Source organism: Peromyscus leucopus, chromosome 20 (assembly GCF_004664715.2).
Source record: "Peromyscus leucopus breed LL Stock chromosome 20, UCI_PerLeu_2.1, whole genome shotgun sequence".
In the NCBI taxonomy this organism is placed as follows: domain Eukaryota; kingdom Metazoa; phylum Chordata; class Mammalia; order Rodentia; family Cricetidae; genus Peromyscus; species Peromyscus leucopus.
Genome location: NC_051080.1, coordinates 13,503,011 through 13,519,811, shown reverse-complemented (window position 1 = coordinate 13,519,811; position 16,801 = coordinate 13,503,011). Strand labels below are relative to the sequence as shown.

Here is a 16,801-nt window from a genome sequence, read left to right as displayed (position 1 = left end):
TTTCTCTCCATTTGCAAGCTTGGCACCTACTTTATGCCCAGGAAACACTCCAGCTGGGCCATTCCAACAGCCTCTAATGAGTTTGGCTACATAAAAGATCAGTTCCCTTCCCTCCGTTAGCAACAGAATAATGTGCCACATAGCAGAAGCTTTCTTGGCTTCCTCAGGGGATGTGAAGTCCAAGCCACCACCCAGTCCACCTTTCCTTACACTTTTTGGAATCTCCATTCTCCTTCTCTTTCCTTTGCACTTTTATTTCTCATGACTGTCTGCCTATGCTAGAATTCAAGCATCACCCCTCGGAGAGGGAGAAAACAATCTTTACCCTTCCATTTATCTGAAATAGAGTTAAGTGAAACCTGGCCCATAAGTTTTCAGCACAGTATTTCCAGAAAGCGGATGCTGGAACTATTCCACAAATCCCTGCAAACTGCCTCTCTGTAAATTGTTCCTTTAAACCTCCATCAACTGATGACATTGAGGTGCCTTAAAGGACCTAGAGAGGAAACCCCGGGCCCAGCACACTTAAGCAAGGGTGCTGACTGTCTCCCACAGTGGGCCATCACATGCAGGTGTGGTGTCTCTTCTCAAGCTGCTATCACAGTCCCTACTTGAAAGCCACATTCCTCTCACACATGGCCTCCAGGAACAGTGGGGGCTGCAGACAGGCGCAGCTAACTTCTCCCAGTCATAGTGTGGTTAATACTTCCTCTCAGATAGAGTAGGAATGAGGTCCAACCAACAACCATTGTGAGGAAAAGCCTGCATTTCAGCGGGTTTAAACTGCTCTTGCTGACTGGATCTCACCGCTGTGCAGAACAGAATCCCCTCAGAGCTGTTATTCTCAAGGCGAAGTCTGTCCAGGCATCACCTGTATTGTCTAGGAAGTACAGTATCTAGATAGACAGATTCTTGGAAATTGAATTCTGGAAGGAAGCCAGGAAATCTGAGCTTTAACAGGCCCTCCAGGTAACTGATTAACGCAGTTGAAATGAGAAGCACTGGTTTCAGCTAATTCCTACCAGTCTCGAGCTTTTCCAGTGCCACCTGGGCTGTGAAGAGTAGATCAGATTCCTGAAATGGAGATTGTGAATTATGTGGTACACGCTTGTGTCTCGGGAGCTGCCTCTCTTTTCTCTGGATGAGACTGGACTTTGATTTTTGTATTGTAATAAGAAACTCTTAAGAATAATAAAATACAAGGCAGTTTGCACATGTCTGTAAGTCCCTAACAAACACAAACGAAAAATTCAAAATTTTATCTAGATTGTCTTTTTCACCTGAAGGTGGGGATCCAGTTTTTGCTCTCACAGAGATGGGCACAAGTGGGCCATTTCTTACCTTTGCTTGATAGGGATGCTTAGATCGTGTTCAGTAATTAGTGTTCCTGCCCCATAAGATATTTTCCTTAAGTCAGAGATGTTGGTTTCATGGGGAAATCTATGTATAACTTTGCTTGATTCAGTATAAAAACAAATAAGCTCAAAAGGTGCAGAGACAGAGCCCTATAATCCCTGTACCTGGAAGGCAGGGGCAGGAGGAGCATACTTTTGAGGCAACCTTATCCGCATAGTGGGGCCCTATCTCAAAACAAACAGCAAATCCCCACCAACTAAAACCAAAACAAAATCCTCAACCTCAACCTTTTCCTGATTTATTTGAGGAAATATCAAAATCAAATACAACAAATAAGCAAGGATACTTTAAAAAAAAAGATTTTTAAGTAAGAGATTATAGGTTCAATTGTCCTCAGACCACCAGTCACCAGGGCAAGGTACAATCATCTGAATTTAAAAGTATCTTCATCCTGGAAGACCTGGTAACTTGGACACCTGGGGACCTTTCTCTGCAGAGTGGTTCTTTTATAGGAAGGTGAACTAGATGAGGCCACTTTACCTTAAGGAAATGTCTAAAGTAAAGGTTATTGTCATGGAATATTCCCTTTACACTGTGTAAAGATAGGTCACTGTGACTGGTTTAGTAAAAAGCTAAATGGCCAATAGCTAGACAGGAGGTATAGCAGGGACTTCTGGACAAAGACAGCTCTGGGAAGAAGAAAGGTGGAGTCTACAGCCAGAGGGAGAGAAAGCAAGGATGGGCAGTAAAGGTAACCAAGTCATGTAAAAGAATGTAGATTAAAAGAAATGGGTTAATTTAAGTTATAAGAGCTGGTGGGTCAAGCCTACATTATAGACTGTTTTTATAATTAATAATAAGTCTTTAAGTCATTTTTTATGAGCTGGCAGCCCAAAGAAAAATCTATCTATAAGTCACAGGAGAAAATCATCTCAAGTTGTTGATTCTTTGTTGCTTGTGTCTATGCTACTTCCAGGGACTGGAAACTCAGTTTCCAGGAATCTTCATTACTTGTCTTAGGTGCAAGAACATCAACCTACTTAGCCAGTTAAATCCAGAAAAAAACTTACTGATTGTTATTAGGTGAAGTGAAAAGTTCCTTAGTCTTCAGACAATGGGATTTGGTCACTGTATAGCCAGTGTGAATGTCCAAAATCATACCACATAGCCATAGATTTTGTCCACTAGATAGATACCCACAGATTGCACACAGACAGCAACACCTCCGTTTTGTTTACTACTTCCATGGGAAATGGTCTTTGCACTCACTACCCCCATCAAATAGATTCAATTAGTGCTAACACTTTTATCACCAAATTACAATGTGAAGTCGGTTTTGCTGTATCTGTATGGAGTCATTTCTAAGACACATGCTAATCTAGGCACAAGAGGAGGGGCAATGTGTAGTTGGTAAAGAATTAGAAGTGAGGGCTGAAGAGATGGCTCAGTGGTTAAAAGCACTAGCTGCTCTTCCAGAGGTCCTGAGTTCAGTTCCGAACAACCACAAGGTGGCTCACAACCATTTATAATGGGATCTGGTGCCCTCTTCTGTAATGCAGGCATATATGCAAATGGAATATTTGTACATAGATGATAGATAGATAGATAGATAGATGATAGATAGATGATAGATAGATAGATAGATAGATAGATAGATATTTAAAAAAAGAATTAGAAGTGCAATTCATAAGGAGAAATATCATCCGTAGAAAGTTACTCAGTGGTGCCAAGTAGTCCACATGGATGGCAAGAGTCTTAGGATCCTGTACACACAACTTTCTCGCCTTCTTTTGTTTCCTCCAATCAGGTATAGCAGTGGGGAGCAAGCACAGCCGTTACTATCAATTCATCCCTGTGGCCCCACGACCGGAGTGTGCATGGCAGCAGGCCAATGCCTTAACAGAGATGGCCACTGCCAAGGATTTGGACCCTGAAGACAGCATGAGGAAATCTCAATTAAACAAAGTTCAAATCAGAATTTTTTTATAGTCACATAATAAAGGGTTCTTGTTCCTAGACAAACTATTGAAAGTATTGTTAGAAGACGTGGAGTCTAAAGTTTGAATTTTTAATTAAAAACACAGGAAGTCAGAGTTTTCCAAGAAACTAATCATTTTAAAGGGAGAAATTCAGCATTTTGGACTGTCCTTGCTAGCTAGAGCCTACTTTAACCTCCAGTTCCAAAGACCAAAGACTAACGAAGCACCATTGTGCAAGATGCAGAACTCAACCCCCTTGAGCACCTTTTACTTTCAAGGCTGAAAACTTGCCATTGTATTGTTAGACTTAAGAACAAGCTGTGCACACATTCACTGTACCATCTGGAGTAAGTGGTGTCTTCCAGTGTTGTACAATGGTGGACAGTCCTGAAGATGGACCCTCAGCAAAATCCAGTTGTACTATGCACAAAACACTTCCTAGAGGGTTTTACATATACATTAACGACACAGGCTTATGCCATTTACATAGGGCTACTATGGAAAAGGATCTTAAAATTCAGACTCAAAGAGGTCAAATGTTCTTCTGTAGCTAGAGTTTTCCTGCCTTGCCCACAGTCAGGACAAATCTTTGTCACCCGCCAGTCCCACAGCCGCTCAGACCCAACCAAGTAAACACAGAGACTTATATTGCATACAAACTGTATGGCCGTGGCAGGCTTCTTGTTAACTGTTCTTATAGCTTAAATTAATCCATTTTCATAAATCTATACCTTGCCACGTGGCTCACCGGCATCTTCACATGCTGCTTGTCATGACGGTGGCTGGCTGTGACTCCTTCTGCCTTCCTGTTCTTTCTTTTCTCCTCTCTGTTAGTCCTGCCTACACTTCCTGCCTAGCCACTGGCCAATCGGTGTTTTATTTATTGACCAATCAGAGCAATTTGACATACAGACCATCCCACAACATTCTTCTCTCAACTCTTAGCAGGAAATGGAAAACTATAGTGGTGGGCCAAATTGGGTACCTCCCTCACCCACTTTAAATCTAAAGTCAGTCACTGAACTCATAACTTTGCCAACGAAAGGATGTCTCTTACATTTCCATAGTCACACACAGCTTTGCTCAAATCCTGGCTCCCTAACTGCCCCCCTCCCTCCCTCTTCTCTCTTTTCCTCCCACTCTCTATTATTCCTTCTTCGGCTTTCAAATAGACCTTTATAAACGTCCCTGCTGTTGTATGAAAGAAAACATCTGATACTTGTCGGCATGATGACCTCCATTCACATCTATTGCCCAGCAAATGACGTGATTTCATTCTTCTTCGTGTGTATACATGCTGTTTATTGTTCCATCTGTTGAAAGGCACGAATCCTATCTTAGCAACTGAGATGATTGCTGCAATTTCCTTCAGGTATATATTCAGGAGTGGTATCCTGGATTATAGGGTTGTTTTAGATTTCTGCTTTGGGTTTTGTTTTGGTGGATTATTGGGTTTTGTGGGGGAAAGGTTATTTGATTTTCATTGGTGTTTTGATGCTGATCCTCGCACATGCCAGTTCATTCTCCCACTGAGCTCTCTCTCCAGCACTTAGCTTTGGAAAGGTCTGGCTGGGGGCTGAAGCTAGCTTTGGACCGATTTCACTCAGGTTGGGCTGAGACTCTTGAAGCCCTACCTCTGCCTCTGAGTGTTGAGATTACAGGCCTGGACCACCACACCCAGCTAATTTTAGCTTTTGAGGAGTTTTCATACTATTTCCCACAGTGGCTGGACAAATTTAACTTCTACCAGCACCTTTTTTTGGTAAGTTTTACAATAGCCTTCTCATGGGTGTGAGATGACATCTCACTAGAGTTTTGATTTGTATTTTGTTGATTAACATGTTTTTGTGTGGTCCTCGGGTGAGAACCATCTTCACATTTTTAAGAAGCTGTAAAAACAAGAAAAGTAGAGGCTGGAACTAGGACTCAGTGATTAAGAGCACTGGATGCTATTTCAGAGGACCAGGAAGATACATTACTTAATTTTAAAAATAAATGTTTTTCTTATAAATACCATACATGTGCCCAAAGGAGGATAGAACAATAGATGTACAGCTCAACCTAAAACAAACAGGTAATATCTGGGACCTAATAAAAAATATAGCTTGGATCCTGGAAGCCTCTTCTGCAGCTCCTTCCTGCTCTGCTGTCTTGTGGAGATGCTGGGAGGCCTGGTCGCCGCCTTCACATTTATCACAATGATTTTTGTATTATTATCTATGTTCAAATTCCTCAGATTACATCAATTGATTTAATTTTTTTAACTAGTGCTTCCATGGTCCATCAAGCTGATGGTACAGCTGGGGTTTCTCAAAGCTGGTTCATGCCTCCCGAGCAAAGGAACAGTTAGGTAACAGTCTTCGCTCACACCACACACAGACAAAAAAAGTTTTGTCAACACTGGAATTTTCTCACAATTAGAAAAAGATTAATAGAATAAAAAAATTCATAGCATCATGTTTATTTAGGCACTAGCTAAACTTTCATTTACAAACAAATATTTTCAGGGCAAAAAAAAATAACACAAGACGATAATTTCAAAAGTTATACCATTGCATAAAATTAAACTTGCAGAATTTACAAATTAATATTCTGAGCAGACAGATAAATTATACATCCTTTAACAAAACCCAATCAAACAGCATTTAGAAATTCATACAGTCATAATGCAAGATAGTCTCTCTTTACAATCTACCTATTTACATTGTTTCCCACCACAAATGATAAAAGTCTACCAATGTGTGCAAACACAGTATATTTAAAATATATTTAGCAGCATATAAAAATCAGAGGAAAGAGAAAGGAGCTATTACTATTAAATAAAAAGAAATTAAAAGATAATAATAGAAACAATTCCATAGGAAAATAGATCAAAATATCTTTCTGTTAGGAAATCAACAGCTTGCTGTCACGGAATCCATGCCCAGCACTAAAAAACACAACAGTTCTGTGGCGTTTCAGTCCTGAGCACAGAATGGAGAACAACTGAAAGCTTTGGTCAATACAGGTAAACATGAGCATTTTAGCACAAACTGTTATCTTCCTTAGCAGACTAAGGCCAATTATGAGAAATTGATAACAGTTTCCAAATTTTATTAACCCATTACATTGAAAGAGCTTGAAATTTGGAACCCCTTACAGACTGACAAAACTCCTGAAGAGCAGACTACAGCCTGGTTAACAGTCCCAATGTATGTTTAACTGTGTAGGTTACGTGAACACATCTGAGTGAGTTAACAGGGAGAAGTGTTTTACTCCGGGTATGCTTCTGACTGTTGCAAGAGCAGACATCTTAGAACTCAAATAATTTGAAAGTATCTCTTTTATAGCTAGGCACAAAAATCCAGCCACAGTAAAAGTACTATTCAAGCAATACATCAATTGCAAGAAGCATATGTGTTGGTAGATATTAATATTATACATATAAGACAGTACAGTTTTATTAGAATACACTTTATCTAGCAGATGGGTTCAGATATATTTCCAGTTGATTCCATTAATAATAAGTGCAGGACATCATCTTCAATAAAGAACACAGAGCATCATCACAGTGTCAGTTTATGCTTATCTCCACTCATGTTTAATTACTGGAGATATCTTCCCCCAGATCTCCTGTGTCAGAGATTTGACCATCTTGCAAATTGTGGGCCTTCCAGATTCTCACAGTCCGATCACTACAAAATAAATTAAAAATGGACATATGAACAAGGGCAGAAATGTCCAAATATAGCTCTCAGAATGACTTAGGGAAACAATTTTCCTCAAAGGTCTTTGAATCAGGCAAGTAAAACGTATATAATGTTGCATAAGAAAAACAAACACAAATTCATAGACTGATTCCTGGAACTTTTCTAGATCACACAGGACAGAAAGGAGAAAAATGCACATAGAACCATACAGAGCGACCAAGCAGAACAGACACGAAGCAAGATCTGAAGTCTGCAGAGTTGGGACTTTGCCCAACCAAGAACAAAGGAGCCTGGTCTATTCAGGGAAGGATTTTGTAAATCTCCATAGGAGTCAAGTCTTGTGTTTCATTGGGACAACTGAGCACTGGTTGGACTGGGGCTCAAGAATCAGCTTAGATTAATAAGAGACCAGTGCCACCGGGTGAAATTTTTTTATACTTCATTAAGACAGTCAATGCTAACTTGACTGAGGCTGAAATATCATCTGTGATTTATTCATATTATATATTTTTTTAATTTTATTTTAAATATATATTTTCAAATTTGGATATATTTTATTTAAAATACACAATGAACATATTTTGTTTATATTATATATTATTATAAGTTTAAGTTTATTATAAGATATTAATTAAAATTATAAGAGCTCCATTGAGGTGCAATCTTCTGAGATGCATTGAAACAATGGAAAAGTATTTCCACAGGGTCAACACAGAAAAGAAGTGATTCAAAGGGGCCAAGACTGCACTTCAAGCTGGTAGCCACTGCTGAAGATGCAACCTCAGTTGCAGTGGAGAACCCAGGGTATTGAAGATGACAGGGCCATGAGACTTGTGCCAAGGAGAGTAGCAGATTTGGAATGGGGCTTGCCTGAGCCCACAAGACCAGCTTGTGAGCAATGGATGGCAGAGCTGGAGAAGTGAGCCTGCTCAAGAACTTTAGAACCAGAGGACCACCATGAGCAAGTCCAAGATGTCAGACATTGAGCTACAGAGCTGGATTTCAGTTTTGTTTTAATTTCATTTATTTCTATGTCCAGGTTTTCCCCTTTTGGAATAAGAAAGTATAACATTTGTTTTGTTTTTGGTTTTTTTTGTTTTTTTTATTTTATTTTATAGGAGGCCATGATTAAGAGACTAGATTTTTAAAGAGTTTGGAACTTATAAAAGTTGGATTGTGTTCTATATTATGATTTAGCATCCTATATTGGAGACAAAGAATTGAAAAATTATGAGATCATGGTTTAAAAATGGTGTGTCTGCATGTCAAGTGGACACCGGGAGAGTGCTCTAGTTAGCTTTCCCTGTCTGCTTGACACAGCCTAGAACAATGGGAGAAGAGAGCCTCAATTGAAGAACTGCCTAGATCATAGTGACTTGTGTGCATGTCTGTGGGGGAATTGTCTCAATTATTAATTGATGTAGAAGGGTCCGGCCTACCATCCACAGCGCCATTCCCAGAGCTGTAAAAGAAAGCTAGCTAAGCAAGCATGAGCCCGTGAACAAGCTAGTAAGCAGCATTCCTCCAGAGTTTCTGCTTCGAGCTCCGGCTTGACTTCTCTTGATGATGGACAGGAAGCTGTAACAACCTGCTCTAAGTTGCTGTTGGTCAATCTTATCACAGCAACAGAAGGAAACCCAAAACTCCTTTAGAAAAATGCTTTATGGATAGTAGGCACTATAAAATGTTTGCTAGGTAAACTATAAATAGTGCTAAGTTTAAAATAGACCTTTGGGGCTAGGGCTGTATCTCAGTAGTAGAGTAATTGCCAAGCAAGTGCAAGACCCAAGTTTCCATCGTAGTACCATCACACACACAAAAGAGAATTTAACTTCTTAGATTTTATTGACTATTTTCCTACGATGAAAAAAAAATTGTAGTAAATTTATTGGCATCTAATATTCCTTGAGTAAGAAGAAAAGTTTAATTCCCCCCCAAAAAAATGAGATCATCTCATGAACGGTAAGCATAGTTAGTTACTCACACATCAATCCCTGGGACCCAGTGATATATAACACTTAGTCTTATCAGTGAGTTATTAAAGGTGTAACAAGTTTATGGGCAAATAAGGAAAAGTGAGGACTTTTCAGGAAATAGTGCGTCTTAGAGAAAGCATCACTGAAGCATCTATGATGCCCAAGTTGGAGCCATCACTCAGTCAGAGAAGAGCCTGCATGGCCTGTGTAAGGTCCTAGGTCATCTGAGCTGAGGCTATCACTCAGTCAGAGAAGAGCCTGCATGACCTGTGCAAGGTCCTAGATCATCTGAGCTGTAGACATCACTCAGTCAGGGAAGAGCCTATCTGGCATTCATGGGGTCCTAGAGTCAATCCTCAGCATAGAAATAATAAAGAAAAAGAATTCAGCAAAGTAAAGCAAACACAGTTTGTTGTGTTTTCCATCCTGACTAGGAGCTGGTGATGATTGCTGTGTATTACATTACTACAATGGTCCCTTCTCCTTCCTTGTTTAAGCATCTTAAACGCCACCCCCATAAGGCCTCCCTCCATGGCTGCTCTGCTTCGTAATCCCACCCCTGCTCTGCTGTCACCATTGCAATGCCCCCCCTCCTTATTTCCTGCTGCTTCCAATTAGACTAGAAGGCAGAGTTTGTGTCTGTTCTGCATTCTGCTCTCTTCTTAAGAGCAAACGCGCAGAAGATCCATTATGAGTAATCAAATAAACAAGAAATGAATTAGTCAATCCAACTATTCCGAGGAGGGAGGAAGCAGATGTTACTACCACATTCTTATGTATTAAATGAGGAAGGAAGTGCAAAGACTGTTAAAAATAATTTGTTCTAAATATAAATAATAGCAAATTAGCTGCTTTTCTGATGACAAGAAATTCAAAATTAGTCATTAATGATTTTTTTTTAAGTTACCAAGCAAAGATCTGACGGTGGACTCCATGATATGCAGGATACTAACACAGAAGTAACCTAACACTTTGAAGCTAGCGTAAACTCAAGGCTCAGAGTGTATACCCGAAATTATAATTTAGGAACCAGGTGTGATGGCACACCACTACAATCCCATCTCTTGGATAGCTAAGACAGAAGGATGATGAGTTCTAAGCCAGTGTGGGCTAAACAGCAAGATCATATTAAAAATAAATCAATGAAAATAAATCAGTCATTTTGAACCAGTTGCTAGGACGACTGTAATGAGAGAGGGATCCCCACTGTTCCGTGTTTGGAAAACTTATGAACTACAGTATTTGTTAAGTCTGACCACAAGCATCCCACCCAGAGCAAAACCACAGGAGGAAACTCACTCGGCTGCAGTGAAAATGTGGGTGGAATTAACACATATGGCATTGATGGGACTGTCGTGGCCTCTCATCTCTCCCACTGGCACAAAAGTATCCACGTTCCAGAGTTTCAGAATGCCTCCCCTGCAGCCGCTGAGCAAAACCGGGTGGCCTGGCACCAGGCCCAGGGCACAGACCCAGTCCTTGTGTGCATTTGGGACTTGCTGGGAGAGAAGAGAGAAAGCAGCATTGAAGAGAAACCTCACAAAACCAGTGGCCACATCAAAATTGGTTACAGGTCTTTTAGTGGTCAACTCAAGAGTCAGGAATGCAGAACATTCTCAAAGTTACAAAAGTCCATTTCTACACAGTCAGTGATTTGAGCAATAAGTCTACAATTTGCTTCCCAATTTCCAACCCTGTTTTCAGTACTGAAGACATAGCATTAGCAATCTATAGCCTCTAAAAGACTCAGAAAACACACAAAAGTTTTCTCCTTTTTCCTTACCAAAAATATACATAATAAAACAAGTTGGGACACTACAAACTGCATGTGTATGGATTAGAAGAACTACCTCATAAAATCAGTTTTACACTCTGCTAGAGAATATGGAGGCCTAAGGAAAATGGGAGTTTATCTATTTCATAATGAACACAAAAATCTACTAGATGATACCATATGATGAGATTTTATGTATAAGCATTTATATTGACAATATAAACAATTACAACCACGAGTCTATGTCTATGAAAGAGTCTGAAGAGTTTTCTACTACTGTTCATGCTGCTTGGGCCCTTTGCCTCTAGTTGCAGACTGAAAGCAGGGGAGGGGTAGCAGCTATAATCCCTCCAAATGCATACATGCAGCAACAGGCGCAAAGAATTGCAAACGATTTTCTCTATTAACTACTTCCTTCCTGTCAGAGCTAGCAGTGAAAGACCGCTCCTCTCACTGATACACTGCAGCACCACTATCATTCTGTAGGAAATGGAAACACTGCCTCCTGGACTGAAGAAAATGCTCCCAGGACTGAGAAGTCTCTTGACTCCACATAATCTTCATGCAGCTCGGGGCTTATGTACATTTAGAAATGGTGAACACCTGCCTCAAGGTGGTTGTATCTAATAAAGAGATCTACACAAAAATTCTACATCTTTCAGTTTTCCGTCTTTTCTTACCTAGCATGTATTAGTTGAATGTTTACCTTCTCCCAATTTACAACTCTTGATGGAAGTAACTTTATTGGGGATAAAGTACATAAAATATATTTGATATTGAAAGTGTAAAATTTCATGTGAATCTACACAACCTCCATTCTCAAATTGTGAGTGGCAACCCCATTGGGGGTCGAATGACTTTTCTCAGGGGTCAGCTAAGACCATCATAAAACACAAATATTTACATTATAATTCATTACAGTAGCAAAATTATAGTTATGAAGTAGCAACATAAATAATTTTATGGTGGGGATCACTACAACAAGAGTATTGTATTAAAGGGTTGCAGGATTAGGAAGGCTGAAAACCACTGATATAGGAGACCACTGAATTTTTTAGACTGAGTTTACTTAAATTTGGTTTGTGATGTTTACATTTATTTGCAAGTTGTTTTTATAATAAAGACTATAACATTATCTTAAAATTAAAAAAAAAAATCTTTAAGAGAAACCCCTGATTAAACAATGAGAATCCATATAGACATCCCACAAGTGATTGGACTGACTCCTGTGTGGTGTTGAACTAGCCACTTGACACCATGCGGAGTTTCTGAATTACCTGAAGAAGCCCTTTCTGAGCCAAGTCCCATTTCTTGATTCCATTGTCTCTAGACCCGCTGAAGAGGTTATCGCCTTGAATGGTCAGTGCTTCTATCCCGTCATAATGAGGAGGCTCAAAGTTGTGGGTGGGACTTACAGTTCCAAGAGCCCCTTCAGTCACATCAAACATCTAAAGACAGAATCAGAAAGACAGCAGTTATCCCATTCAACTTTTAAATACGTGCATCCACGTGCTCATTCAGAGGGACACAAATGTGCGTATCAATGATTTCTTAACTGCACTGAATTTATAGGGATGACACCGAGGAATGCTCTGAGCCCTAGTTCACACTGACTTTGTTTGCATGTCACATCTGCAAACTTCAAGAAAAGCAACTGGATTTTTTCCCCATGTATGAATAAAGAAATGTGACAGTCAATACTAAAGATATTATGTGTCAACGCATTTGAAATAGAACTAAGCAATATCATGCTGTTCAGTTAAAGTTAGGTAGGCTTTCAATTCCAGATTCCTTCTCTACCTTCCCATAGCTGCCTTCCAAACCTTTTCACTTTTCTCAGTTGCTTGGCTAAAAAAGACAATTTTGAATGATTTTGATTTTTGAATAATATAAAAATGGGGATAAAGTTCAGTTGGTACAGTTCTTGCCTAGTATGCATGAATCCCAGTGTCAATTTCTAGAACTGAATAAAACTGATATGATGACTAATCTTGGTTGTCCAACTGGACACATCTGGGAAGAAGGAACATGAGCTGAAGAGTTTCCTCCATCAGATTGGCCTGTAGGCATGTCTGTGGAGCATTTCCTTGATTTACAATTGATGTGGAAGAACCAAGTCTGAGTGGGACCATCCCTAGGCGGGTGAACCTGGGCTGTATAAGAAAGCTAAACGTGAGCATTGGAAAAAGCCCATAAACAGCATCCTCTGTGGCTCCTACTTCAGCCCTACCTCCAGGGTCCTGCTTGAGTTCCAGCCTTGCATTCCCTTGATGTTGAACTGTAACCTGTAGTCTAGAGAAACACTTTCTTCCCCAAGTAGGTTTTGGTCAGTGTTTTACCATAGCAACAGAGAAGTCAAGAAAGACACTGGTGTGTGATGGTACATGTCTATAATCCCTACCCTTGGGAGCTAGAGGCAGGAAAATTACATGTTCAAGGTCATTTTTGAACACAGAGAGAGTTCAAGGCCAGCCTGAAAACAGCAACTATAAATAAAGATTATAAAACCAGAAAAGCAAAGGGTAGAAAGGCAGGGTAGAAAACTGGCTATGAGCAAGTGACCTTGCAAAGTTCTGAGAATAAGTGACTGCTGAATGCTCTCAGTCCTAAACAGTACCTCGAGGTCATGCCTCCAATGCTCAAGTAACATCACCAAAGTGGCGGGCAGAAAGAAAGAGCCAGAGGATGGGGAGCGTTATGAAACACTGTCTTCCATACATGACATGACCAGTGTGCTCATGACCTCACTCACAGCAGCCATGGGTGCCTGCAAAAGACCTGCTGAAGAGTGGGGCCTGTCAACACTCCACCATGGATGGAGGAGGTACTCATGAGAACGCTCCCCTCCCCAAGGAGAAAATGACAGCTAATACTTTCAGGAGGATGGGGAGTGAGTTTCAAAATTGGTATAGCCATTGAAGATCATGACAAGTTACCCATGATGCAGTAAATAATCCCCACCTATTCTCATGCAAAACAAAAACAAAAGCAACATAATTAACCTCAATGGTCACGAGGAGAAAAAAAAGAGAAGTGTCACAGGGCTTAGATTAGAGAACACATTGAACCTATCACTCAAGAAAATGCAATTCCAACTCTCTAATACACACTTTGATGTAGTGGTCCTTTGAGCCAGTGATGATCAGATCTTGTCCATTGGAGATCTGGTCTACAGTAAGGCACATAACAGGGCCCAGGTGTCCAGTTAGCTTTCCTGTAGACTGAAACCTTCAAAGAGAAATAAAATGACTGTTGAAAGTATTTCCTAGCATAATAGAAGACTCGTATAATCTGTATTTGTTCATAATATTGTTCATTAATTTTCTTTTAGATTTCAGTCCTGCCTCTTGAAACTCAGGGCAGAGTAAAGAGAAATGACCAAACCAACATCCTTTGATGGAAGCTGGGATGTTTAGATCTCATTCCGAAGCTTAATATAATGTATGAGAAAAGCAAAAAAAAAAAAAAAAAAAAAAAGAGAGAGAGAGAGAGAGAAATTATGAAAGGATAATCTTAATCCCTCCAAGGAAACTTTAGTCTATTAAATACATGCATTCATGAAAGACATGACTAATCCTTTTAGACTCAATTTGTATTTGAATAAAATATTGATATCAGTGCTTATAACATCAATGAAGCTATTGAGGAAGTGGGGTTATTTTATTCTATACATACATACTGTACACAACACATGTACATACATCAATGCACATAGTACATACACACATATACCAATGCATCCACATCTATGTGTAGCTATGTATATTAGAAAATAGGTTGAGCCATTTCATTAGTCATTATAAAGAATGAACATGACTAGAACTGATATCTGACAGGTGTAAGAATAAACAATGCTACCCAGGCCTCATGGTGCCTAGCTGTTATTCCAACATTCACCTGAGCTCAAGGAGTTCGAGGCCACCCTAGGCTAAATAGCAAGACTTTTTTTTTTAATGCATGTGGTCAGTTGTCAGAGGGTAACAATGAACTTGTGTGACAGCCCTATCTCAAATCAAGCTACTGGAATACAGCAATGCCTTCAACTTCTAGGAAGTTAATATTCCAGTTTTCTAAAAACTATTTCTCAGTCACTTTGTTAATATAAAGCTATATTTAATCCTGCTATTAAAAAAGAACATATTTGTATTAACAAAGTCATTAAAAGAACTATTGTTTAAATCTTATCAAATCATTCTTTTTCACTCCATTAATAGGCAGATTGCATTGCTATACACAAAATAAAATATAATTTGAAATCTTTTCTTAAATGTGAGCTAGAGGGCACATGGAAATTAGATTTCACGAGCATTAATCTTATTAGTATTTAAAGTTGTATTTGATATATGCATGACATACATTTTCTAAAAGTTCTACCTTTTAAGGTCCCACATCCTGACAGCGTTCCCAGAGGCCGCATAGAGGAAGGTGCCAGTCGGGTTTAGCGCAATCTGATTGATCTGGTTCTCTCCAGAGGGAATAGTGACTGTCCGGCTGGTGCTTGCAGAACAAGCTTCTCCAAGAGTAACTTGACCCGAAGACCTAGGAAGTAAGTAATAACAAAGTCAAATAAGTAATAACGAAGCAAAATAAGTTGTGTTTTCGGCCATGAGCTTGGCTCACAGCTTCCTAAATTCTTATGAGTCTGGCTATAGATGACAGCGGGAGCTATGTGTGCTCATGGCCACAATCACAGTACCCAATCACAGAACCCAGCACAGCACCCAATAGGTAGTCACACCATGAATAAGTATTGGCCAACTGAGAGAGTATGCGAGTAAATAAACCCGAGTAATATCATTTAAATTCTTAATGTGTGTGTCTCTTTTTTGTTGTTGTTTGTTTGTTTTTCCGAGACAAGGTCTCTCTGTGTAACAGCCCCAAATGTCCTGGAACTCACTCTGTAGACCAAGCTGGCCTCAAACGCACAGAGATCCACCTGCCTCTGTCATGTGTGTGTCTCTTGTGCCAGGAACTCCAGGCTCCGAGTTGGAGATGACTAAAACATCCTTTATAAATGATTCTATATCCAAGATCTCAACACAATGGCAAGGCCCCAAAGGCAGCTCAGTCTATTGCCAGAGCCCTCTGCTGGCCTGGCTCACCAGTATCCATTTATGAATCAGAATTGGCTTCAGGGGATTAAGAACATGGGGGGGGGGGGCTTTTAACTGCTCTCAGCTTTTGTTTAATGGACTCTCTACTTTGTTTTGAAAAATTAGCTATGGTTTACTTATATTTCCTCCAATAAATTTGCATGATGAGATGTTTTTAATTTTAAAATATTTTCCTTGCTACAATCTAAAATACTGAGTTGGAAACCAATCTTTTCAGATTTGACGTTAGGAAGTAAACTAACCTAAGAGCTTTCTGTCTGGAGATAGGGCATTCTTTCTCTACAGAACTCCCCTGCAGGGGTTTCTATCCAGTGCAGGAAACAGTAACTGCGGTAAGAAACTGTCTCTCAACAGTTAATCTCTACTGTTAATTAGAAACCAAGTCAGCGGTCCCTTTTCTCAAGTATACTATTACTGAGTTCACCTCAATTTTGAAAAAAAAAAAGGGGGGGTGTTAATTTTATGACCAAAATAATAATTGTTGTGTAGTTTTAACATGTGTATAACAACACACATTGAGAAAAGACTCATGCCCGGACTGTCCAACACAAACTTGTAGTTATAGAGTCTGTGCTAGCTGGAAGTACTGTCCATCCTAAAACACACTTGGTTATTTCAAGGTTAGTTACAGATTGTGAATCCTTCCTTACTACCAACAATGGTCAGTTTCATCATTTTCCTAGGAATGATACTTATTTAAACCAGCTTTTCTCTTCTCCTTCCCCTTCCCCTTGCTTCAGAGGCCTGATGCCGTTGGACTATTCCAAAGAAGAGGCCACCTCCAAAAAATTCCCCTTCTAGAACATGTAGACACTTGAGAAATGTTTCTGTTTGCAGAAAATAGAGGGGAAAACAGAAGTCTTAAATCTCTGGCACACTGTGTCTTCAGACAGTTTGGAAGTTTTAAATCATG

General features: G+C 39.7%; 1 protein-coding gene across 21 annotated transcripts in view; it reads right to left on the bottom strand.

The window, feature by feature from the left end:
• Positions 1-5,780: 5,780 nt before the first annotated feature.
• Kif21a (kinesin family member 21A) overlaps positions 5,781-16,801 on the bottom strand; it is a 129,647-nt gene continuing 118,626 nt past the window's right edge. For all 21 annotated transcript variants that reach the window (XM_028869235.2, XM_028869247.2, XM_028869255.2 and 18 more), the window contains 5 exons: positions 15,149-15,313; positions 13,885-14,002; positions 12,052-12,222; positions 10,300-10,499; positions 5,781-7,009 (listed from right to left, as the gene is read on the bottom strand). In XM_028869235.2, the coding sequence (XP_028725068.1) occupies positions 6,916-7,009; positions 10,300-10,499; positions 12,052-12,222; positions 13,885-14,002; positions 15,149-15,313 (748 nt within the window). In that variant the 3' untranslated portion in view covers positions 5,781-6,915. The remainder of the gene's footprint in view (positions 7,010-10,299; positions 10,500-12,051; positions 12,223-13,884; positions 14,003-15,148; positions 15,314-16,801) is intronic.